At 36.0% G+C, this 27,084-nt stretch overlaps 1 protein-coding gene across 3 annotated transcripts; it reads right to left on the bottom strand.

The window, feature by feature from the left end:
- Positions 1–583: 583 nt before the first annotated feature.
- On the bottom strand, positions 584–27,084 carry LOC121372600. Of its 3 annotated transcripts, XM_041499012.1 has the most exons (10): positions 26,954–27,084; positions 24,633–24,755; positions 21,937–24,211; positions 21,216–21,342; positions 11,555–12,493; positions 10,608–10,739; positions 9,906–9,977; positions 9,123–9,196; positions 5,015–5,055; positions 2,813–2,938 (listed from the first exon to the last, which is right to left on the bottom strand). In XM_041499012.1, the coding sequence occupies exons 1-9, from the start codon at positions 26,971–26,973 to the stop codon at positions 5,020–5,022; spliced, it is 3,798 nt and encodes a 1,265-aa protein (XP_041354946.1). In that variant the 5' UTR covers positions 26,974–27,084; the 3' UTR covers positions 2,813–2,938; positions 5,015–5,019. The 3 variants fall into 3 exon arrangements, with proteins under 3 accessions (XP_041354945.1, XP_041354946.1, XP_041354947.1); XM_041499011.1 differs by lacking the exon at positions 5,015–5,055 and having other exon boundaries at positions 584–2,938; XM_041499013.1 differs by lacking the exon at positions 2,813–2,938 and having other exon boundaries at positions 4,436–8,079.

The raw sequence follows: 27,084 nt of genomic DNA, 5'->3' as shown, positions 1-27,084 counted from the left end.
ATTACACTATAATGGCCATGTGCTACTGATTAAACCAAACAATAACTACATTTACAGTTGTCTGTAACGTCCAAATTGATGCGAAGTATAATATTCAGTCGATCCTACACTTCAGTTCTTCTTTTTTTTCAGTGTTTGATATGAAGTACTCACTAAAATTTTAAGTCAATATGTCACTTTTTTTGCATTTTGTTAAATTTTAAGAAAGCTAATATTTTATGATTTACAGTAGATGGAGAATGAATCTTTGGATGTTTGATGAAGGAAGAGATCATACAACATGAAATCCAACAAGTACTATATGTACTTTCTAGCAATACTGGTACAGATGCTTAACTAAATGTAATATGTGTATAACTAACGCATTGTTTTATGCTGTGCTGTATCCTATATCTACCAACAGGAAAGAAAGAAAGGAAATGGTTATTTAGCAATGCACACAACACTTTTTATTTATGGTTACATGGCGTCGACATATAGTTAAGGACCACACAGATATTGAGAGACGAAACCTGCTGTCGTCACTTCATGGCTACTCTTTTTGATTAGCAGCAAGGAATCTTTTATATGCACCATCCCATAGACAGGGTAGCACATACCATGATCTTTGATGTACCAGTCGTTTTGCACTGGCTGGAGCAAGAAATAGTCCAATGGGGATCGATCCCAAACCGACTGCGAATGAAGCGAGCACTCTACCAACAGTTCCCATGTATATAGAAAGGCCTGCTTTCAGTTAATACAACTAAGTGATTTATGGTGCATGGAAATCTGCTTGTCCATATTTGCATTTTAAGTATACTTTTAAACTACCAGTAAATACTTGTCACTGAAAAATCACTCATCAACTGACTTTCCTTCAGTGCGCTGAATGCCTACAGGTGAAATCATGTACATGAAAAAGGTACTGTGTTTATGTATTCTATTAATAAACTTGTGCGGAATCGTGTTAATGGAAAATGTACTGTGTTTATGCAGTCCTCTACATTAACTTTTCTGTCTAGGAGCCATACTGCACCTAGTTCAAGTTTGTTTGGAGCCAAACAACGAATTTAGGAGACATGTTTTTATACCGATTGTATGTATGTACTTGTATGTATGTGTGTGTGCTTGTCCATTTTTATAAACCATTGGTGCAAATATTAAAGTACTATGAAATGCATAATGCGTATCAGAGATGCAATTTATATACAATGTATGTATTCAGTGACTAGCACGTGAAAGTATCTATAACTGTGTGTTGTGTATTACACCAGGAAGTATATTTTAAGTCTCTACCATAACACTTTATTAAAGCCATCATAAGGCACTGATTGTAATAAATCTGATGAAACTACTAAAATGCCATGATAGTTTCCTGCGAACCCACCCCACACCACAATAACTTGACAACCCCCGAAACCATCATGGCGTTAACTTGCCATTTGGTAAGTACATGTATGTAAATTAGCATTTGTGACGTAGACTTCACAGACATCACTTCAACATCACTCAGCAAACATTTCTTGTTTTTCACTGATTAATTTGATTAATTTTGCCATGATTTGATTTCTGGACATGTATTAAAACCAATAAAACCTGTTTAGTACTTCAGACATGTAACATTTCTTTTTATACACTAGAATATAAGGAATATTAGTTTCAAACTCTTGTATATTAATGCATATTACTGACATCTGTGTCATAAGGTGAGAAAAAAAGAAATCCAATAGAAAAAAAAAGAAAAAAAAAGGACACGTCATGCCAAATCAACGAGATCTAAAGCCCTGCTTTTGGTCACTTGACAATGTACTGTTGTACAGTTTTACCTGCTAGTCAATGGGGATATACTACATACTGCTAGATTTTAAAGATGTAGTGAATTGGACTATACTGAAAACATACGTGTCCTGAAACCTGTAAATTGTATATTCTGGCACTGGTGTCTTCTTCCATGAACTGTTATGACCATTCTAACAGTAATGCTGACTATTCTATTACTAATGCTGACTATTCTAGTGTTAATGTGGACTATTCTAATACTAATGTTGACTATTCTAATACTAATGTTGACTATTCTAGTGGAAACTGTCAGCTAATTAAACCCCAAATTTAATTATTCTAGAGGTAATGTAGAGCTGACTGGACCCAGAGTTTGACTACTCTAGTGATAATGCTGACCATTCTAGAAGTAATATTAACCATTAAAGTGTTATGTTAACCATTCTAGAGATAAAGCTGACTATTTTAGCAGTAATGTAGATCTGACTGGATCCCTAGTTTGACCATTCAAATGGTAATGTTGACCATTCTAGCAGTAATATTGACCATTCTAACAGTGATGTTGACCATTCTAGCAGTAATATTGACCATTCTAACAGTGATGTTGACCATTCTAGCAGTAATATTGACCATTCTAACAGTAATGTTGACCATTCTAGCAGTAATATTGACAATTCTAACAGTGATGTTGACCATTCTAGCAGTAATATTGACCATTCTAACAGTGATGTTGACCATTCTAGCAGTAATATTGACCATTCTAACAGTGATGTTGACTATTCTAGCAGTATGGTAGATCTGGTTGGAATAGTTTGGCCATTTTAATAATAATATTGACCATTCTAACAGTAATGTTGACCACTCTAACAGTAATGTTGACCATTTTAGTAGTAATATTGACCATTCTAACAGTAATGTTGACCTCTTTAACAGTAATGTTGACCATTCTAACAGTAATGTTAACCATTCTAGCAATATGATAGATCTGGTTGGAATAGTTTGACCATTCTAATGGTAATGTTAACCATTAACAGTAATGTTGACTATTCTAGCGGTAATGCCGTGCTGACTGAACTCTGAGTTGTTGTATGGAGTTCGGGGTGGTGCGCTTGGTGTAACCACTCTGTGGTCGAAAGTGACCAGACTGGGGCAGCTGGTGACCTCGGAAACCGCTCGACTGAAAAAGGAAACACAGCTCTTGTTAATAAGGCACAAAAGTCAGTTATTGACACTATATTATTTATTAAAACATTCAGATAACCTTTCGATGCTTTGTAAGTACACAATATAAATAATAAACTGAAGCTCAACATAAGAACAATGGAAAACTCATTTGGGTTATTCAGTTTCAATCTTTCATCTCCACTAAAGTGTCTAAGCTACTCTGCCAAAAACTGTATAGATGATTCAATGGGAATAACGATTATACATTGTTTGAACTCTAGCTGATTGTTATTATAAAAATATCACATTAAATAATTGTTACTGAATGTAAATACTGTTTTAAAATAATATATTACATTAAAACAATTTGAAAAATAAATGTACAAACAGAAATAATGTTCAGGATAACACTAATTATTCTACCAAGTGCAATGCTCAGTGGATCATATATACCACTAACACAATGAGATCATTTCTAATACAGCCACAAAGAAAATATGCAGCCATTTAACAGAGTATTAATGGTGGCCTCTAAAGACAGGTGCTTCATAACACATACACGTATGTACTAAATCATAATTAAATTTGAGGCAACATTAAGATGGCATCTTACCAAGGCAGATGGTCATTTCTTGTTGTAGGGTACAGGATGAAATGCCAATACTTGTAGTTACTGTATGGTATGTAATGTCTGCCTAACAAATGTTCTTTCAAAATACTAATAACTTCTATAGTCCATTTGCATCAAAAGGGAAATGATGAAATGATACTTAATTCTACAATGCAAACATGGAAACGCCTATAAAAACATATTAGTAACTTTTAAACTCCTACCAAAATATTTCTAACACAGCAAAAAATTTCTTAACAAATTATCATAAAATGGTATAGATAAAATCTTCTTTTTAGTTCAGGGGTGAAGAATGCTATAACAGCCAAGGAAGGTAGAATTATTAGTAATCGATAATGCAGTACACAGACACTAAAGGTAGAATTGCACGTGCTTTACCTGGCTGTGTCATCAGCTACCTTCATACCTGTCTCAAAAAGGGAGATTTAACACATGGAATTTGATGGCAATTTGTTAAGAAAGTTTTTTATTTATACTGACAATGTTTGCAAAATTGGTTGGCATGGGTTCAAACCTCAATATTATATTTTTAATGTTATTCATTATTCAAGTTACATGCCAATTCATCAGTGTCTCTTTGACAAAAATGAACTATATTAGTGGTTTTTGTCAAGCAAATTTTGAATGTTTTACCCTGCTAACTAATCTCTATATGTCACAATTACTGGTACGTGTAGCTGATGATTAATTGCTCAAAGCACTTTAGTGGTGTCATTAAACAAAGTTTTAACTTTTCCTACTATTCTATATATACTATATATATATATATATATATATATATACACACACACACACAAACACACACACACACATATACATGTATATACATATATATACACATATATACATATATATACACACACACATATTTACTAATAGTCTTTTTTTTCTAACAGTTAGTATTAACAATCTGAACACATAAAATTAACTGAGGTCAAAATGTGAATCAACTGTAAACATGAAAATATTCATAATAAACAGTAATTTAAAATTTCAGTCTCAAACTTTAAATATCAACAAAAAAATGTAGCTCTAAAATCTTCATTTTAAAAATCATTTGGTACTTGTTAGATCACGATTTACTACTTATCTATTAGTAAGTGAATATTTATCGATACATCGATTTATGTTATTTGTGGTGATATTGGTATTCAACGTGTGGAAAAACCCAAACATGAAAGACAAAACATACTAACTGGAACTTCACATTCAAACAGAACACTGAACGTGATTACACTGGTAACAAATCAATACATTATATTTTTTATTATTACATGTATTATTGAAAAAGAAAAGAAGAGTTTAATACAATAATTGAACAGCTAAATCATGCCTACTGCAAACTGGCATAACAAACGTGCTGAAAACAGAAGTCAAACAGGCAGTACAAGACAAACTTGAAAACACAGCAGTCAAATGCAACAAGTGACACAATGAACATATCTACGGAACTCTTACATGAGTCAGAAGGGGCGGAATCCAAATCTCTGTGAATTGTACTATAAATAAAACAACACCTTTATTATGATGCATCACACCCGAGTGTTAATGGCGGTAAACATCTCGTATTACATGTGAATTGTACTATAAATAAAACAACACCTTTATTATGATGCATCACACCCGAGTGTTAATGGCGGTAAACATCTCGTATTACATGTGAATTGTACTATAAATAAAACAACACCTTTATTATGATGCATCACACCCGAGTGTTAATGGTGGTATATATCTCATATCACATATACATGTAAGTTGTACTAAACATAAAACACTTTTTTATGATGCATCACTTGAGTGTCAAAAGTGTTATAATATTGTATCACGTGCATTGTACTATAAATAAAACACCTTTATTGATGCACCACATTTTATAGTGTTAATTGTAGTATACATTTTATCATATATAAGAACTGTACTTTAAAACAACATCTTTATTACGATGTTTCTGATATCTTAGTCTGAAAACAATATCTGCTTCCGATATCTTAGTCTGAAAGCAATCTCTGCTTCTGATATCTTAGTCTAAAAGCAATCTCTGTTTCTGATATTTTAGTCTGAAGACAATCTCTGTTTCTGATATTTTAGTCTGAAAGCAATCTGTTTCTGATATTTTAGTCTGAAAGCAATCTCTGTTTCTGATATTTTAGTCTGAAGACAATTTCTGTTTCTGATATTTTAGTCTGAAGGCCAATGCTAAAATTCAATAAAAATCTGCTTTGTACATTGTAGTTAACAAACCTAGACAGTATATATAAACAACTTAGTGTGGTTAACTCTTTAAGAACCTGGCTTTGTCACAAATCTGAACAACCCACTTAGTCAATTTTATAATACAATCTATTAATATCTATAGACCATTTAATTATTTTTTTTTAATGCATTTTCTCTTTTTGATGAGTAACAAGAGTATCAAGTGTGAAAAAAGCTGAACAATATTCCATTCAAAAACTGTGCAGCTTTTTCAGTTATGCATTTTACAGTCATGAATAGTCTAGATGTTTATACCGTATTTTCCAGCCTATAAGCCGCTACTTTTTTTCTGTGAATTAGAAGGTGCGTTTTATAAAACAGTGCACTTTATTTATGAATTTTACAGTAACCGCCATGCGTATAAAGTGAGACTGTAAATTGTAATGTTTTTATTATAAGTCGACATTTCCCTATTAATCGGCCTGTAAACAATGGGTTGATTTCTATGGCTTTTATCTAAGTAACGCCGTGGATAAACATTTTTTCAAAATGTATTTTTGGTTTTGTTTTGACAGTTGAGGGGTCTTCTTGTGAATATTTGTTTAAGTTTTTGGTTAGGTGTATCAGCAATTTAGACTGGCAAACTAATACTGTACGATCGAACTATATACCTGTCTTCAGTTTATACTCATGCTGTAAAACATTCAACATGCCTCCTGTCAAAAAAAGAAAGAGTTACACTGCATCGTTTAAACTACAACTACAAAATGGCAATAGAGCAGCTGGCAGACAATTCTCTATTGATGAATCGATGGTTAGAAGTTGGAGAAAGCAAAAAGATGTTTTGCAATTGACAAAAAAAGACCAAAAAAGCCAACAGAGGACACAAAGCTAGATGGCCAGAACTTGAGAAGAAGATTGAAGACTGGGTCCTGTTACAACGAGCAGCATGCCAAGGGTTAAACACGGTGACCATCAGACTAAGAGCCAAGATGATTGCCAGAGAGATGGGAATAGATGATTTCCAGGCTGGACCATCTTGGTGTTTTCGTTTCATGAAGCAACATTCCTTGTCAATCCGTACTCGGACAACTGTTTCACAAAAACTGCCTGAAGATTTTGTAGAAAAGCTGGCACTATTTAGAAGTTGCTGAATATAACATAAACCACGACAACATCATCAACATGGATGAAGTTCCCCTGACATTTGACATACCCATGTGTAGAACTGTAGAAACGAAGGGTGTAAACACTGTTAGTGTACGAACAATAGGGCATGAAAAATCATCAATGACGGTAGTACTGGCATGTACGGCATCTGGGAAAAAACTTCCACCTATGGTCATTTTTAAACGAATAACAATATCCAAAGAAAAATTTCCATCCGGCATTATCATTTAATGCAACAAAAAAGGATGGATGGATCAAAATATGATGAGTGACTGATTAACTCTTACTACGTGAAACAACCTGGTGGATTTTTTCATCAAAAGAAGGCCATTTTGGTAATGGATTCTATGAGGGCTCACATTACGTTTGACATGAAGGATCAAATAAAACAGTTGAATTCTATCCCTGTCGTGATACCTGGTGGGATGACGAAACTGCTTCAACCCCTGGACATTTCCGTAAACAGGTGTTTCAAAGCACATCTTAGACAACTGTGGGAAACCTGGAACTGAGTTAATTTCCCATTCACCAATTGTGTGAATTAACTACTTTGTGGTTGAATCATATATACCGGTACAGTTCTCTTTGTTTTCAATGAGATATCCATTTCCCCATACTTACGATATATGCACCAAGTTGTAAAAATGTATTTATAGCTTTCAACATTTCATACACATAATTATTTTCCAGCACCACACAGTTAAAGTATATATGATGATGGCATGGTTTAGATAACACTTCAGCTTGTTAACATAAGAAGGGTTAATGGTCAACACAGCACAGCAGGTTCAAAACTCACCCGTGGACCAATGTATTGCTCAGGAAATGCCTGGAAATCAACCCTAATGTTCTGCAAAGCCAACAACAGGCTATTGTAAAATCATTTTAAATAATTTACATGCTACATGTACATTACTATAATTATAGCATAAAGACTTTTAATGAACAGTTTTAAAAGGAGAAGCTCTGTTTGTTTATACAAATTCTGGAAGTGATGAACACAGGAATTCATTGAGGTGATGAACACAGGAATTCATTGAGGTGATGACTGCAGGAAGGCTGTACAGTGGCAGATCTTCCATTTGAGGTGTGACAGATCCTCTCATTACTCCCATTCGATTACATCCAGTGCTAATGCTCAGTGTTTACTGCATCAAAGGCTGGAAATTGATTTTGTGGAATGAAAAACAATCTCTGCTTCTCACATCTTAATCTGAATGTAAATGCTAGAAACTGACTATCAGTTTAGACTGCTTGTACTGATATGTACTTTATTTTCATTTTTTAAAATGTTTTTACAATAAATAAATATTGATCATTCTAATTTAGACATATTAGTACAGTGTAACTGTAGTTGGCACTAATGTAATCTGAATAGCTGTACAATGTATTTTGAGCGACATCTTCCTCTTGTACCATATAAGTATTGTGCCTTGTTGTGTGTGCCATCCTAAGTAAAAATGTAAAAAAACAATTCCTTGCTGCTTTGAGAAGGAATGTAGTGATAGGATGTTTCTTCTCTCATTCTCTAAACCAGGTGTCACATTGTGGACACCCTACATGTATACAACAACCGATTAAACCATGTGCTGGGGTGTCAGTACGCCCACCACCTGTTTCAGTTTATAATGCAGTGTTTGGGAATTAACAAAATTTCATGAGTTGTACTTGCGTTTTATAAAATAAATATACTTACTTTGATAAAATTTTACTACAATTGTTTGTTTGTAAAACTGCCTCAGAATTGCATGCATATCCATCTCCCGAGAATCTAGGGTTGTTCCATAACTGATTACATGGGGTGGGGGTGGGGGTCTTGAGGTATATTAATTATTATAATTTCAATTTATTCTATAATGGGCTTGGTGAGTCTGCCATATTTTCCCCTATGCATACTTCATCTAAATTAGAAAAAAAACCTTTTTGGATGATGGGTATATAAAACATGCTGCTTCGGCTGGTCCAGCCCCCACCCATGATTAATTCTGGAACAGTTCTTAAGAAACACTGGCACAAATGAACAACTGCAATAACTGACTATAGCTACAACAATGAACTGAACACAGTATGTGGCACAAACACTTGAAAATAAAAGAATACAGTGGATGTAGAATGAAATAAAATTAAAGAAATAAAAACTTAACATAACTACACCAATGAAGAACAATAGAGCAGAATGTGTTAGAGTTTCAGGACTACTCACATGCACAAACATATTCTGTTGTGATGGCGCCACCTGCTGAGGAGTAGACCTCACTGGATACCCGGTGTCATTAACTAAAATACAAAATGACAACATGAAGTGAAGGATTAACACAGTGTCTTGTATGTGCATTGTAACAAACAGGAAGGAAGGAAGGAAATGTTTTATTTAAGTACGCACTCAACACATTTTATTTACAGTTATATGGCGTCAGACATGGTTAAGGACCACAAAGATATTGAGAGAGGAAACCCGCTGTCACCACTTCATGGGCTACTCTTTTCGATTAGCAGCAAGGGATCTTTTATATGCACCATCCCACAGACAGGATAGTACATACCACGGCCTTTGTTACACCAGTTGTAGAGCACTGGCTGGAATGAGAAATAGCCCAATGGGTCCACGATGGGGATCGATCCTAGTGTAACAGACAGGGTCAAACTATCATGGCTATCTATCTAAACTACTTGATATATATGACCAGACACACAGTTTTAGCAGTCAGTCAGTAGACATCATTCATTTTAATCTTCTTCTTTTATTACTGTATTCTGACAAAAAGCTGTAAATCATACACTGGTAGTTAAAAACAATTAAGTCAGAGACAACTTTATGAGTCATTTGGGTTTTAAAAAAAAATGTAAGTAAGATCGGCTTAATCGTGGGTATAAACTTGAATAATACCTAAGACATGGATGCCAGTCAAACGGGCAGCAGTAAAGAATTAAAATAACAAATTATTAATTAAAATAGTGATAAGTCTATAAACCTGCTGATACTCACTCTTAAGCTTTTCGTTGAGTCGGTCTAAAGATTCTAGTAATCGTTGCTCTTCTAAAGAAAGAGCAGAAGGACCTGTAAGAAAGCAATATAATACAGATAAAGGTCACCAGAGATAATCAGTATTACCATTAAAATGCAACTACAATTTGAGCTTATATTTTTAAATCTTTACATTTTGTGTTCACTGCCTGCTTCGTTTTGCTCAAGTGGGATAAATAGGCTTCTTAATACTTTAGATTCTGTCTATACCAAACACTTTGTTCACAAATCACATTCTTTCAATTTTGGTAACCGAAATGAGTGTCCACAATATTTTTCACAGCAGTGTGCAGCGCCCTCAATAGTTTAAGAAGTAGCAGGCTACAACAGTGATGATAGCAGGGGGCAAAGCGGGGGAAATTCCATGCTTATATATACTTTGGCAATACTTTGGACATGCCATATTCGTTTAAGTCTAAAAACGACATCTCAAGGCTTCACATTTGGTGCAAGAACCAGTCTATGAAACTTTCAGCCATTTTAATCATCAAATTATTACCATTTTAAACAAATTTCTCATCAGACATGGGTAATTTACGAAAATGACTCTGAATGACAAAAACCCTGCAGAAGATTCTTATCCACGAGTTCTACCTAAGTGGTGATTTTAAATAACGAAACAACATGAACTGGCTGCAATGTGCTTTAACTAAAGAGACAAACCTGTAGGACTTTGTTGTTTGACCTGCAAAACCCGTCTGCGATGTCTTTCATCAAACCCCAAATCAACCGGACTCTCGCTTGTTAATTCATCAAGATTCTCAGCAACCATGAATGTTTTTAAACTCTCTGACACTGGAAAATAAACAGTCATGTAATGCTAAATCTTGTAAATTAATATTATAATTAAACTAACTTTCAACCTGCTTACAAAACCTTCAAGAATCCCACCCACAACTCAAAATTAAAAGGACATTTTAAGCTACTTTTTCAGACCTGATGACACCTGACCAACCTGTTCACATTGTAAGCTCTTCAAATTGGCATTTACCACCAATATTTCATCCTCCCTTATGAAATCATGTACAACCTTGTACCCATACCGTCCAATTTAAATAAAAAGTTAAAGTTTGTGTTTTGTTTAACACCACTAGAGCACACTGATTTATTAATCATCGGCTACTGGATGTCAAACATTTGGTAATTTTTATATAAATATAGACTTAGAGAGGAAACCTGCTACAGTTTTCCATTAGTAGGAAGGGATCTTTTATATAATGCACCATTCCACAGACAGGATAGCACATACCACGACCTTCAATATACCAGTTGTAGTATACTGGCTGGAACAAGAAATAGCCAATTGGCCAACCAATAGGGATCAATCCTAGACCGACCGTGCATCAGGAGATCGCTTTACCCACCTTCCCATTTAAGAAACACCTGTACTTAGTCTAATATGAACCAGGCTCTGGGTTCTTACCACAGTATCAACTCTAACTGAAAACAGAATGGTTTTAACAGCTCGGTGGGGAGGTGTAAGACCAATACACTGACTTCTCTTTCATTAAGAAGTGCCCATCAACCTGACCTGGACAGATAGCCCAAATAGCTATGGTGCTGAACCTGAATTGGATATTAATATGGCAAATAAATAAAACAATTTTTACCATCCTCTTTAGTCTGGTAGCTGGTCCCGGCTTGTGGCCCCTGATGACTGACAACGGGCGCACTATGAACAGAGTTTTGGTGTGGCGCCAGTGGGGGCCTCTCTGAACCAGGTCTTCGCTGGTGCAGCAGTGCGTACCTCCTCAAATACCCATTTGCTGTTGTTCTCGGTTTCCCATTTGACATGTTGTTCATAGCTCTGTGCTGAACACCGCCGTGATTCAGATTATACCCTGCAGAATGACTACCTGCTGAAGCAACCCGCGTGTTGCTCGTCAATCCTAGAGAGGCACCATCCATGTATTTGTTAGACAGTGACGGCGTGTATTTGGACCCGTTGGTCTCAACCGACCCTTCCATCTGACTCAGTCGGTCTGAGCTTGTCGGGGTGCTGTCCAGACATGTGCGGACGGTGTCCCACAGAGAGTTGATCTCCTCGTCGGTCGGCGTTCGATCGATCCTCATCCCGTTCTCGTTGTACATAGCCGGAGGGTGCTTAACACTGACAGCTGGAGCTCCCGTGTATTTCAGATTCGACCCGTTCTCGTCGGTCTTCTCTGCTGCAGTCCCCTCCATTCCTTGCTCACTGTCATACCACTCTGGCACTCTGTATCCGGCATGTTGTGATATTGCAGCTTTCTGCTGAACAGGCACCTTCTCCATGAAATTATTATTGACGACTCTGATCTTCTTGTGTTGGTCCGAGCGGCTGTTACTGTTGATTTCCTGCAGGAATTGGGCTCCCTCTATGGAGTGTGTAATGATGTGAGCAGCTGCTCTCGGCCGGTCCTTGGCATGCTGCTGGATGTCGGCTTGGTGAACCCGCGGCTGCAGTGTCCCCGTGCTAGTTGGTCTTGTTGTTCGGTTCTGTACATCCGGTTTCGAAGGGTTGCTCCCCTTGGCAGATATAACTTTGGTCCTCGGTTTCGGTTTGGGTGTACCTGAACAAACAATCAGAGAATTAGACCAGGTGTGTCTGGCTTTAAAATACTGGTTTGACTAGTCTTTTGTGCTACAATAATTTATAAATTAATTTTTGGATTCAGTCATTCTGCTGAAAACACATTTAATATATACAGGCAAACATGTAAAAATCACAATTCAATTCATGAAAACTGAGCTCTTCCAAAAATGCAAAAGCAATGCATAATGTAGTAGTCTGAGGTGATATTTGCCAAGGAATTTATAGAACTTGAAATTATGACAATTTTATGACTGCAGTCCAGTGCCGAATGTTTCAAACTAATTTTACAACAGCACTGCAAAGGTAATTAAAAAAGGGTACACACTGTAATGAGAACTGATATGTTTTTATGTGATCCACTGAAGTGAATATGTCCTTAAACATGATATTTCATTAAAATAAATCTCACAAATAAAGTGAAAGCTAACATCTTTTTTATTAAACATGCTTTAAATAATACATTAAAGTAAAATGTGGTATAAAGTATTAAGTATTATAATATAAACTAAGATATTATTATTATTATCACATATTATTAAAATATAAAACTCATGAATAATAGTAATCTTAAAAAAATAAACAAATCAATGTGCATAACAACTTGTTTGTGTATATTATATTCAGTTAAACTTCAATAACTCCACTTTCAATCTCTCGAAAACTTCGATTTGTCAATCTGAAGCGACAGTCCCACCTGAGTTGCTATACAAACTAGTAATAACGGCCTTCGAAAACTCAAACTTCGAAAACTTGACAAACTCGATCTCTCGACCTAATTCTTTGGGCCCGCCATAAATATTTAATGGAGAAGGCATCTCAAAAACTTGACGCGTGTGATTTCCGATAGTATTTGAAAGACGAATGTATTGTCAATCGTGTCAATCAAGCGAAGCGTGCCTGTCTCAGGTGGTCTTGGCTGTTGAGAATTAAGGTCACAATTACAGAATAATAGATCGCCGACAAAGCGGAACGAAATGATACTGTGTTTGGTTGTCAGTGTCCATCCATGGTGGAGTGCTTCGCTCTGTAATGCATAATTACAGAATAATAGATTGCCGACTAAGCGGAACGAAATGATCCTGTGTTTGGTTGTCGGTGTTCATCCATGGCGGAGTGCTTCGCTCCGTAATGCATAATTACAGACAGTCTGGTTAACTCCCAAGAGCATTTGTAATAAGTATTAGTGCTGTTTAATTTTGCTCTCAAGGGCATGAATCGTGTCAAACTTTAGCTATTCTATTTATGTATCAGTTAATGTTTATCAATTGCCAGTCATTTAGCCAAGTTAAAAAGTGATATATCACAGATCGAGCAATCAAGGGAAGGACCCGGTAACGTGGAGATAACCAGATCAGTTTTAATACGTTTATCCAAGCAATTTCATGTAGGTCCCAGAAACGGAAAAAGAAACTAGAGGTGCAAAGCGTAAATAATTTTGTGTAAAACAAATGTACTTAGTGTTATTTGGCATTGTGTTTTATTTGTTAGTTACGTTCCGCCATGTTTTGACATGTGTAAAATATGTCAACATTCATTATGTCATTTACTTGGTGTTATTTATATATCAGGGTTGAAAATTAACATGAAAACCATGGTCACCAGCATGGCCAGTTGAAAAAAAATCTTACTGGCCCTTCTCAAATGCAACTAGTCCTCCAATTTAACTGTACAGTGGATATCAAAACAAGAATTTTCTTTGTTGAATAACAACCATGTATAATAATAACCATATAGTCTGCGTCAAAAGAAAAACGATGAATTGGCATGTAACTGCATAATGAATAAAGTTAAAACTCATGTAAATACATTTTATTCAGTTTTAAACTGATACCAACCCAAATAACATTTCTGAAAAAAGAAATCCATTATAAATAACATTTTGTTTTACAAATTACCATTAAATAATACAGATTAAATATAATTTTTAATACAGGTGTAAAGAAAAATGTTAGAACAGCCAATTTATGCAGCTTCACTTGCACTGTCTCTGAAGTAATCGATACTGCAGTACAAAGATACTAAAGCCGTGAAAGGTAGAACAGCGCGTTAGTAAATTAGTATGGGAGTGGCAGTCCTCTTTATGGCGATGCAAGAGGGATGAACTCTCCAGTAAAGGATTTGCTCGAGAGGGCTGTCCTCCTATAGACACGGCACTAGGTAAAGATTGATGGAATCGTCCACTATTTCGCCAAATACCAATTCGACTCTGCATTGTGCAGAGATACGGTCCTGATCTCTTATTACGGTTTTGTCGTTCAGATTACCTTGGATGTTTTATAAATATTTTTTTATTATTATTTACAATAAAAAAATGTTATTTCAGATGGTATGAGTTTAACTTTACAATTTAATAAATTTATATGAATTTTATATTTATATGCCAATTAATTGAATTTTGGAATAATCCCTGTAGTAATGGACAATTTGATTGTTAGTGAGTTAAAACTACAAGATATATTTAGATTTTTCCCAGAATAAGATACTAGTAAGCTAATTAAGAGGATTAATTTGTACCATAACATTTAATAATGTCAAAAAGTAGGTCTGCTAGATAATTATGGCATACCCAGTCCATCACAATAAGCCGACGACTTTAAAAAAACAAACACAAAAACACAAAACAATTCAAGTGTCTGTAATACGTTTTGAGCTATATGTGTTTATAGCCCCAGACCAAATCGCAGGAGCTGAGATTGAGTCTGGTTAGTCCAGAACTGTTAAAATATAGAACATGGTCTATAATATCGTCTCCTGTCAAATTTGTTGTTCCCGCCAGCTGAGACAAGGTGTGTTTTGTCACATTAGTCATTCGATTCAGTTTCAGTATGTTTCTTTTTTAACTGGTAGTACCATACTTGCCAGACTTTTTAACCCTGATATATGTATGTAAATGCCTTCTTCTTAAAGTTTTTTTCTGTCAATAAATACATGTAGCCTATATACCCAGCTGGGGTGGGGTGGGATGGGATCGGGTGATGTGGGGTATATAGTGACAGTGATATATTAATTCGCATTTCAACTGGGGATGCATAGTTTTCAGAGTTCAGAGGTAGGCAGGCAAGTGCATGCTTCTTACAATATTACGCAAAATCAACCAGCTGCAATGCAGTTTCAAATTTGTACTCTTATATACTCTTACCGGTATATATATATTAATTTCAAAAACTCGAACTCCCTTAAACTGGAACTATTTAACTATTTCCTCGTCCCCTTCAAGATCAAGTTATTGAAGTTTGACTGTGTGTATGTATATATATATATATATATATATATATATATATATATATATATATATATATATATATATATATATATATATATATATACACACACACAGTCATATCCATATATATCCATGTTTTTAAAGATTTTCTGTTATTTCTTTGAGATTCATTAGGGTATGAACCAAAACAAAGTATACACAAATTGTGTGAATTGACAATGCCCAGTCTTGACAATGCAGACTTGATTATTGCAAGATTTCACTTTTGTATGCTTCCATACCAGAATAAGCCGAATCAAGTACTATTACTGAATGGCAACATTCGGAAAAACTCTAATGATTACGGTATCTACAATATTTCTAATCAGCCGAGAAGTTCGTAGTGGACACATATTTTTCTTCTTAAAAGTAATAAACTTTCAGTTTTATGACGAATTTAAAACACTGTTGCAAATTAATTTTAAACAGCTATTGTGGTGACATTGCCGATTGCATAGCTGAATTTAACAGTGTGCTTTTTCCTCTTTTAAGTTACTTCCCCTTGGAAGTACTGTAGCAGTAATATAGATTGAAGGTTTCATGACTGGTGTGACAACCAATAACATGGAGGAATTAGCTTCCCACATCATTAATTTTTAATACATGTCTATTTGCTACTGACAATATTTGACCATGGCAAAAAGTAAACAACACACAGTGTTTTCCCCATGGTGTTTTAGCATGGCATCCTGCCATGCCTCAGTAGTCTGGTGCCATCTTGCCCTGATCTGCACCACCTTGTTTTCAATCAACACCATGCTGACCTAAGATTTAACAAGCCATTAATTAACTTTAAAGTGACCTTTATAAATCACCAAGTAACACATTTGCATACAGTCCACTACTAATCAGAAGACATTTAATCTATTACTACCATAAGTATGATATATAGGTGTTTATGAAAAAAAACCCCATGTATGTGAGGGAATTCAAGCATGACAGCAATCTAATTAAAATTAGCTCCACTATTACATGTCGATCTAACACCAGCCAGTTGGAGCTCATGTCCACCAATCAAAACCTTACTTGCAAAATCCTGCCAGTGATTTAAAACTAATTTGAAAACATTCCGAATTATCCTGAGGGTATACGACATGTTTCGTGTGAATTACGAATGCCTTAAAACATGTTTTATTTCATAAAATAAATAATTTGTAATGTAAAACTGAAGACTGATTTAGTTTTTCAGTTTTTTTTAAAATAATTAAATAATTTTTAATGTAAAATTGAAGACTGATAACCCACCCCGTAAATATTGGTATGGTTCGCTGTACTGTGGCCACTAAAATAGACTCGCCCGATATTTTTAGAATTTGTATGCTCCCAAATAACGTTATAAAAGGCGAAATGTGATTGGTCAGTATTTAAATTATTATTTACAGACGAAATGTTACCTGGACTTTGGGGACTACGCAGTGTTGTTAGTTTTAAATCACTGGCAGGATTCTGCAAGTAAGGTTTTGATTGGTGGACATGAGCTCCAACTGGCTGGTGTTAGATCCACATGTAATAGTGGAGCTAATTTTATTTTTAATTAGATTGGCATGACAGTCATTGCAGCTGGTACACCTAGTTTCCACATTTCATTTGAACTTATTTTCGTGCTTATATCCAATTAAGGTTCAAGCCCGCTGTCCTGGGCACACACCTCAGCTATCTGAGATGTCTGTCCAGGGCAGTAGGTTAGTTGTTAGTGAGAGAGAAGGTGTAGTGGTCTTACACCTATCCACTGAGTTGTGAAAACTCACTTTGGGTGGGAGCCGGTACTGGGCTGCGAACTCTGAACCTACCAGCCTTATGTCTGATGGCTTAACCACAACACCACCGAGGCCGGTGTTTGCACATTCAATTGTTGTACATGTATAGACATGTACTGATGTAGTGATGTCTACAGTTTGCACATTAAATTGATCTGTAGACTAGTATTGATATCATGAAGCCGCTGAGCCGCGGTGTAACACATTGTAGCACACATGCATTATTCACGACATTATATGATGGTACAGTAGTTTTTAGAAACCTGTCAGGTTAACATTAAACAAATTGTCGTAGCCACTGACTACCAGGCCACTGAGACCTTACTACAGTGTTAACAGAATAATCATTTCACAATATATAACAATGTTTATAGAATTTGTTCTGACAGACATTTGTATTAAAAATCAAAATCAATAAACAAACCCAATTCTAAATTTTTACATCAGTCATCGGCACAAAATCATACACATCTTTCAAATATTTGGTTATTTGTTTTAGTGTTTTATCTAAATATTTGGTTATTTGTTTTAGTGTTTTATCTAAATATTTGGTTATTTGTTTTAGTGTTTTATCTAAATATTTGGTTATTTGTTTTAGTGTTTTATCTAAATATTTGGAAAGGCATGGTAAACTAGTCACTTTGGGGGCATTTTCACCATTGTCAAGACAGCTTTTTTTTTTTTCATTATTAACGAAAGTGTTTAAAATAAACTTAATTCTGCAATTTCCTAGCATATGAATTTTTTTTAAAGAAATATTTTAGATAACAATTTTTGGTTTGTATTATTACCAACAATATCTGGCCCTCATGTAGGCACACCTTGTATATCCCTTGAGAAGTCTGTTCAATACAACGCTACCAGGTGTTATACCACACAAACAAATTTCGTATCAAATTAAATGATTTGCAAGACTTGCAAGTCTGAGTAAGATGAAATCAGTGGAACTTGTGGATCATTCTGTTGAGTATCGTGTCAAGGTTCACTATGCAACTTTCAGAGATATCAACACAATTGTAAGGGCCAAAACACACCAAAGCTGGGTCTGGGTCTGGCAAGTATAGCGTATCTCAACACCTGGGTCTGTAACCGACATGAGTTATCAATATACTGTAAACCGTGAAAAAATGCGTGCGTATAAATTTCGTGTCGTTCGCGTCCAACCTTATGTCGCGAGATTAATATGCACGCACTATTTCCCAGTCTGAAGTGTGCTTAAAGTAATTTGTTTTGTTTTGAAATATTTTATTGAGAATAAAATTCACAAAAAGATTCACTCAACAGGCACAGCACAGCCTATACACAAGCTCTCCTTGATGGCGACTAATCATTAATTGTTTTATGTAACTTCAATCGATGGCGACTAATCGTTTATTGTTTTATCTACCAAAGGGTGCTAACAGTTAACAACTGAAGCTGTGAGTTGTGATTCTAATACAGGTGAGGTGGGTAGGGCCTAATCCCCTCTATAGACTCTGTACCATGCACAATTGCTTGATGTAGGATAACAGAATATTGATTTACAGACAGTAACTTTATAACAATTACAGTGAGCTGTCTTTATCCACTTTGTTTTTTGAGCTGTCAACGGTCATTCGCGAAATTTACACGTCGCAAACATGCGCTAAGGTATACATTCGCAAAAAAAACACGTCGCAATATTAATACAGTTTACAGTATATATATATATATATGTATGTATGTATGTATGTATTTAAGAATGAATGAACGCACTGGCTCAGGAATTTTTTAAAACTAAAAAATTGTTATTTTCTAATTTTGCCCCAGGGATTCGAAATTGATTTTAAATTGACCGTTGTGATATACAAAATATAACTGTTTTTCGGTCTTGTTTTAAATTTATTTGGCTAGTACTATGTTTTGTTTACAGCCGGATACGATGTATTTGTTTTTAAAAAATTGTTAAGAAAGGGATAACAACAAACCAACCACTGAAAAATGGATTGGCTTAGAGGCTTAAGCGGCGTGTAGTCGGGTGGAGACTAAGATATCCTTGAGACTTGGATTTTTTCTATATGCAATAACCGGACGTGCTGTAATAGGGTTTTTCATAACAGTTTGCAGATTTAAAAACTCCTCCTTCATAAGTATGTATGTATGTATGTATGTGTGTGTGTGTGTATGTATGTATGTATGTATGTCTGTGTGTGTGTGTGTGTGTGTGTGTGTGTGTGTGTGTGTGTGTGTGTGTGTGTGTGTGTGTGTGTGTGTGTGTGTGTGTGTGTGTGTGTATGTATGTATATGTATATGTATATGTATATGTATATGTATATGTATATGTATATGTATATGTGTATATATATATATATGTATACATGTATATATATATATTAACTGTGTTCATATCTTTAAATACATTTTTACAAATAAATATCAACAATAATTTAGGAAATTCCATGCTCTTCCTGTTCTTGTTTATTAAGAAACGTGAAAAAATAAGGCTCGAACATTGTGCAGCTGCCAGTGTGAAAATATAGCGCATGCTGTACGATGGGTGATTGATAAGTTTGTGGCCTATGGTAGAAAGAGTCAGTTTTAGAAAATCAAATAGACATTTTTCAACATAGTCTCCTTCTACATTAACACACTTAATCCAGCGGTCATGGAGCAGACGGGTCCCTTCTGTGTAGAACGCACCATTTTGGGCCCTAAGAAAGTGGTTCACAGCATTCATAACATCATCATCTGTGGCAAAATGATGACCACCGAGCTCCTTTTTCATTTTTGGGAAGAGGTAGTAGTCAGAGGGAGCCAAATCAGGAGAATAGGGTGGGTGTTCGACAAGTTTGAATCCACATTTCTGGATAGCAGCCATGGACACTGTGGACCCAACGTGCTGACACCTTGGACATTTGAAGTTCGTTGTTGATGACTGCATGGATGCGTTCCTGGGAGATACCCAACTCGGTGGCAATGTAACGCTCCATTACTCGTCTGTCTGCCATGATGATGTCATGAATCTTGGCAATGGTCTCCTGTGTGGTAATGGTGACTGACCTTCCCGGATGGGGGTTGTCTTCCAGACTCTCCCTGCCACGTTTGAATACAGCAGCCCACTTCTTCACCATGTTGTATGAAGGGGCATCCTCCCCTAGTGTGACCACCATGTTTTCATAGATCTCCTTGTGTGTTAAGCCCTTGAGACTGAGGTAGCGGATGACTGCACGATGGCTGATGTTGTCCATATTATCAACAACCACCGATGCTCAATGTTTAATTATATGTAACAGAAAAACAACTCAAGTTAGTAACTTCAAACATTCTGTGTAATCATTCAACAAGTTGAACTGCTCTCAAATTCAGTGAAACATGTGCAGCTCATGTACTTCTGCCTTAGGCCACGAACTTATCAATCACCCATCGTATGTCATCTGTTGCCAGATCTGTAGTTCAGGCAAGCTTAAATTCTGTGTGTTTTGTCACATTTGAGTCTGTGCATTTTGTTTGTCTGGTACCATATATAACCGCCAGACCTCGACTCAGCTGTAGCATGATAAATGGTAGTTGCTAATCCATGGGATTGTGCAGATCTGCAGATGATCCTCATCCCCGATTGAATACACTAAAAACAAGATGACATTTGAGACTTCTGCTGGTATACATGTACATAACCTTTAGTACTCTAGTGGTGTCATTAAACAAAACAAACAAAAAATTACCTTTGGTACTTCCAAGAAATCTTATGTTCAGTTCTTTTTTCTCAGTCTCTAATCCACCATCGCCAGTCGAGATCATCTTGTTACAATTCCGGTCAAGGTCAGAAAAACGAACTGATTTCTTTTTAGGCTTAATTAAGAACAATAATAATTTTTAAAATGTGTCATTAAAAAACCCACCCACCTTTTATTAACAAGAGGCAGCTAGATTTTACTAATTATATCAAAGAAATAAATGCTAAATGAATGGATTTTTTTTTTTTTTAAACATAAAATCAAATTTACTTTTCAAATAAATAAATTCATTTAAAAAATTTGAAACTTGTGAAAAGCTTGAAATATGAATGGATGAAACACATGGAATAATGTTTTTAATTTCAAGACCTACAGTATGAAAAAAACAACCAAAAATCAAAAGGCATGCTTAAATCTGATTTTCATGTAGCAAAGTGAAAACAGATATGTATCAATTTCAACTTTGTTACCCTCCCCCACCCCAAAATAACAAACAACAAATCCTGTGCTCAAATTTATAACTCACAATATCTTACAATGACACAAATAAAACGGTTTCTACTTAAAACCACAAGGTCAAATTCTCAATGTTTTGGTCAACGGTGACCAAATTGTAACATCTTCAGGATCAATGCAATATAATAAAGAAAATTTTACAATATTAAACAAAACAAAAACCTCTTCAAAACATATTCAAGTGTGAACTCACCAATGAATCAAGCTGATCAAGACTATGTTGTTTAAGGTGTTGCCTGGCAACCTCTATGCTGTCCTTGACATTCAGATTTCCTGTGGAATCTGCTTTCTTCATAACACTCAAGTGTGGCTTCTTCAAGATGCTGCGAATTCCCGTCTCATTGTCACTGCTTGTCTCCCTCATAGCACTTGGCCGTGGAGGTTTGTTCGATACACGGGTAACAGCTTCCGTGGTCTTACTGCTGTCCCCAGTCATCAGAACTGTCAGCTTGCCATTAACCAAACCAAGAGTGCCATCCGATATACTACCACCATGCTTCTCAGTAGTAACACTCATCGCCTCATCCCTTGTCACTGGCAGATTCCTGTTTCCAACAAATGTCACTTTACTACCAATAGCCTGTTCAGACACGACAGGTTTCTTCGACATGGCTGCCACGCTGTATGTACTTACATCACTAGTGACAGAAAGTGCAACCGTTTTACAATTCACAGTAGAACTCTGTGGGTTAGTGTTCAAGGATTTAGGCACAACTTGCGGAGTCATTGTACTGTATGAATTATCGTGTCTAGTATATGAAGGCATAGTGACACAATGTGATGACACAGAAGGCGCCACTGTGAAGCTGGTAAGGTTAGTCGTGTTATTCAGTAAATGAGATGTCAACACGGTATTATCACATGAAAGATTAACACCTGTATTAGGTGGGAGACAAGACTGGCGGATCTGAAACTGTTCAGTTGGAAGCTGACCATTCTGACCCTGCCAGGTCTGCAGTTCTTTACTTGTGGAGGGCGACTCTGAAGTAATCCATTCCCTGGTTTGGTGTGTTGTCTTTGAGGCAAGCTGGCGGGGACCGATTAGATACGTAGTGGTGGAGGTTGATGGAGAATTGTGGGCTGCTAAAATACTGGAATAATGAGATGTTGTCGAGACCGGAGTGTCAGAAAATAATTTGTTCATTTTTCCAAACTGATCAGAAACAAGTGGACTATGGTTTTGAGCCAGGACAAATTGTCCTGGTATTCTATCCTGGGTGACTGCACCTGAGGGAACTGTGTTAACAGTTCCCTGAGAAACTGCATCCAACCCATTTGAGACATAATGTGCGGTATGCTGTAAACTACTTGGAGTTGTTGTCGACATTTGAGGAATAACACGGCCCCCAGGCTGTATTGATGACTGAGGCCTAACATTACCTGCAGACTGGGATGATGTCTGTGGCCTAAAGTTACCTCCAGACTGAGTTGATGACTGAGAGTTAACATTTCCTCCAGGTACATAGGATTGCTGAGACTTCTGTGAACTATTTGGATGGGCGAGACCATTACTTAAAGCTGCCTCAGAGTTCAAAAGATTGGACAGAAAACTTGAACTGCTATTTAAACTGGACGGACTTTCGATATCACCACAGTTTCGATACTGCATTACTTCTTCTAATTTCCGAGACTGTGACTGAACTCTAGGATCCTGCTGTTGTCCCGCCGCTCGATTTGGTTTGTCTGTCATGACAAACAGTGGCTTATTTTCTTCACCACCACCCATATAACTTAAACTAGTGGGAGCAACTGTGAACACTGGAGCAGAATGAGATGGCTGTTCCAAATCATCAGATGCAACAGCATCACAGGACGGACTTCCATGATGGACATCCGCTGGTTTTTCCCTGTAATCCTGATCATCCAAACTGTCGAGGCTTGACAAGCTGTCGCTGTGAGCAATCTCTGCATCAATGTCCATGAAACCCTGAACTCTCTGGTCTCCCTCTATTTCGTTCATGATGGCCTCATTGAACTGGTGAAGTGCCTTCTTTTGATCCTCCACAAGCAGCTGTTGGTGGTGCTCTAGCTGAGTCTCGAACAGATTGCGACTGGTGGTCATGTTCCGAAAACTCCGGTTCATCATCAGCGCATGCTCGTTCGCCAGGTTGTTCACATGGTCTTTGGCAGACCTGGGTCTGTAATGGTCGCCATCGGAGAAGATCCGATTAGCTGCTTCATGGTGGTAGTTGTTTGAGCTAAATGCTCTTGGACTGGTCCGACCCGTCTTACCAGAAGAACTGGTCTGTCTGGAGTAGAGGCTGGTGGTTCCGCGGATTAGTCTCAGAGCTTCGTCGATGTTGGCCCTCTGTGGGGAATTTTTTCTGCTACCGGGTCGACTTGTTGGTATGTTTGCTCGCTGAAACTTTTCTGTGGCTTTTCTTTGTTCATCTCTACGTTTAGCTAAAATATCATTTCTCCGTTTCTCTTCTCGTCTAACTTCCATTTTCCTCTTTAGGATTTGTTGTCTGAAATGAATAAATGTATTAAAAATAATTATTTTCACTTGAGCAAAATGCTTTTTACATGACCAACTGCTCAGTAAATAAAAAAGAAGACACTACATATCTCTTTCCATCTGGATTATAAATTTTAATATTAAATATCATGCGTTTGTTTTCTCTGGAATTTGGTAACATTCCCCAACTAGATTGCTTTTGTCAGAGACTTCCCAATTATGAATAGCAGAATTTTATTTTATAAATTATCTTATTTGATGTTTTGCAAGTTAAAAAAAAAAAAATCACAATTTACATAAAACAAACCATATATCTAAACAAATGTACAAGTACAAAAGTCAACAGATATGTACATACGTACATGTATGCATATATGTGTGTTACAAATACTTTTATAAGCAATGATAAATACATTCTAATGTGTACATACTTGCGCCTCTTGTTGGTTTCTTGAGACAATCTGCGAGCCCTTGCAATGGAGTCGGACTGGTCAATTTCAGCAAGGTCCTTGAGCGTCTGTACCTGAGACTTTTCCATAGTCTGGTAATTTTTACTTTTGTAGAATTAAGGAATTCACCATTAAACAAGAAAAATTTAAGAGAGTATACAAATTGTGACACAAGACTTGTTTTTCAGATGCGATTTAAGATCAAAGTGATGTTGTTACTGTGTTAACAAGTCTAGATAGATGGAAATAAGCATACTTTTTTACTAGTCGACAGGACAAGTATGCGCATCTATAATAAGTATAAATCTACTTCAACTAAGAAATTAAGAAAATTACCACGGCAAAAATAGTGTCCATGACAATTTTACTGTTAACCTGTTTGCAACTCATGATAATTATAAGTAAATTTTAACATTTGTTTTGTTTGCCAATATACTGTAAGATTCATTTATACAGTGGCAGTATTTGCTGACTAAAAGTGACATATCAGTTAACTCACAAATGACACATGCACGATCAAGAACAATGGGGTTGCAAGGGGATGGCAGTTTATCATATACAGTGTAGCCAGTCTGCACTGACATGATAGTTATATTACTTCAAAGTGTAGTGTTTTCCCTAGCTTGTTTTAGCATGGTGCAGCACCATGCCTCAATAGTCTAGCACCATCTTGCCTTAATCAGCACCATGCTGCCCTGAGATTAAACAAGCCTTTTTCACTAATTAATTCTAAAATTGCCTTTATAAAACACCCAAAAAGGTATTATTAATTAATAAAATATGCCTTTTATATCTTTTGCCATTCATTTATTAAAGCAAGCACATGTTTATTTTAATACATTTTTGTGTATTTTTGATGAAAAACAAGTGCCCCGAAAATGGTGAAAATGCCCCAAAAGTGTTTGGTCTACCATGCCTTGCCAAATTTCTAGGGAAATCAATAAAGTGTCAGAATATATTTAATTTTAATGTGATAGAGAATTAAAATAATGTTCTTTAATAACGGCATAATTTCTGTAAGGATATCTGTCACCAAGACCGAATGTCCCCCTTTCAACCACAAGTAAATCAGCAATTTAAAAAAAAAAAATTATTAGGCCACTCAGCACCAGAAAACGGTAGCATATTTTGGCAAAATACATGACGAAATTTTGATTAAACTATCGGTACGTTCTCTCTCTCTATATATATGTATATCTATAAATATCTCATAATCAGGCTGACCATAACACATCAAGATACTTGTAGGAGTGTATGTTTAATATTTTACTGAAAAGAAAACACCCGTAATGCACCATAACCAAGGTTCAACAATGTACAAGTTGTCACCCCATCTGCCGTGCAATCCAGTGATCCATGCAATGCACATGCTATGAACAGTCAACAGAGTTCAATGACCTAGTTGATATTCGCTTAATGCTGGTAATTTACATTAAGTATTTTCGATCATGCCTGAAGGCTCTGAGATTAAAATACATAGTAATAACGGTACATCTTTAACAATAAGGAAAAAATACATCTTGCAAACAAAAAAAATCCAATATAGTCCACGGAAAAAACAAATGCTGCAGAGAATGAAAAACTTTATGGCAATCTCCACAGCATTGCCGACTGCTGCGAGCAATTGCAGGGGATATACTTGTCTGCCAATATTTTCACTTGTCCAAAATAAGTGGTTTATTTTATTCTCAAGTACAAATATGATGATGTTTTTGATTAGTCAGATTACTTGACACTTGTCCACCAGACAACTATGAAGGTGGAGCAGATTTTCACATGTCAGGACAAACCGACAAGTGCTTATTTTGAACACTGGATAAATGAATGAAAATGTTGGATGTAAAGTTTAAAAGGGGGAATTGGGTATAGTCCGTCCCACAGGCAATGCCTTTTTCATACTATGGAATTTACAATTTCTGAGTCAAATGATTTGTAAATTAAAAAAAAAAAATGTTATTTCCAAAACACTTTTACTTTTCTTCTTACATCAAACCAAACTGAAATTATTTACAAATAGGGTGTTTTTTTTAATAGAATAGGCCTAATGGGACGGACTGTAAGTTTTACTTTATTAATACTTGTATCATTAAATATAATTTATTTAATTCAATTTAGTTGACATCGCCTATGAAAATATTGATATACTGTGAACTTTCAACTTAATAGGCAATTCTTGATCCAAAAAGCAAAAAAAAAAAAATCACTTACCGAGTCGCTGTCACCGAGTGATTAGCGACCATCTTCTCAGACTTTATGAAATTATGAATCGGGGGGGAAAAAAAACTACTACGACAAAAGGATACGAATAGCCGCCAGACAACATCTTCACTATTAACTATGAGGTGTCTTATCTTTGGTCTTCACGCCAGCCGAAAATAAATAAAATCATATCTAAAGTTTCACATCGGTAGAATGTTGCTGACATATACCGCCA

This window comes from Gigantopelta aegis, chromosome 4, assembly GCF_016097555.1.
Source record: "Gigantopelta aegis isolate Gae_Host chromosome 4, Gae_host_genome, whole genome shotgun sequence".
Taxonomy (NCBI): Eukaryota; Metazoa; Mollusca; class Gastropoda; order Neomphalida; family Peltospiridae; genus Gigantopelta; species Gigantopelta aegis.
This window is presented reverse-complemented; position numbering and strand designations above follow the sequence as displayed.

What these genes read in the sequence shown, in the direction of transcription:
- LOC121372600 (XM_041499011.1), bottom strand. Translation starts at nt 26,973, where the DNA reads ATGTTGTCTGGCGGCTATTC. An exon ending in GAAACCAACAAGAGGCGCAA is followed by an intron (nt 24,212 to 24,632) that starts GTATGTACACAT and finishes TATTCATTTCAG; the next exon opens with ACAACAAATCCTAAAGAGGA. An exon ending in ATTTCTTGGAAGTACCAAAG is followed by an intron (nt 12,494 to 21,215) that starts GTAATTTTTTGT and finishes TTGTTTGTTCAG; the next exon opens with GTACACCCAAACCGAAACCG.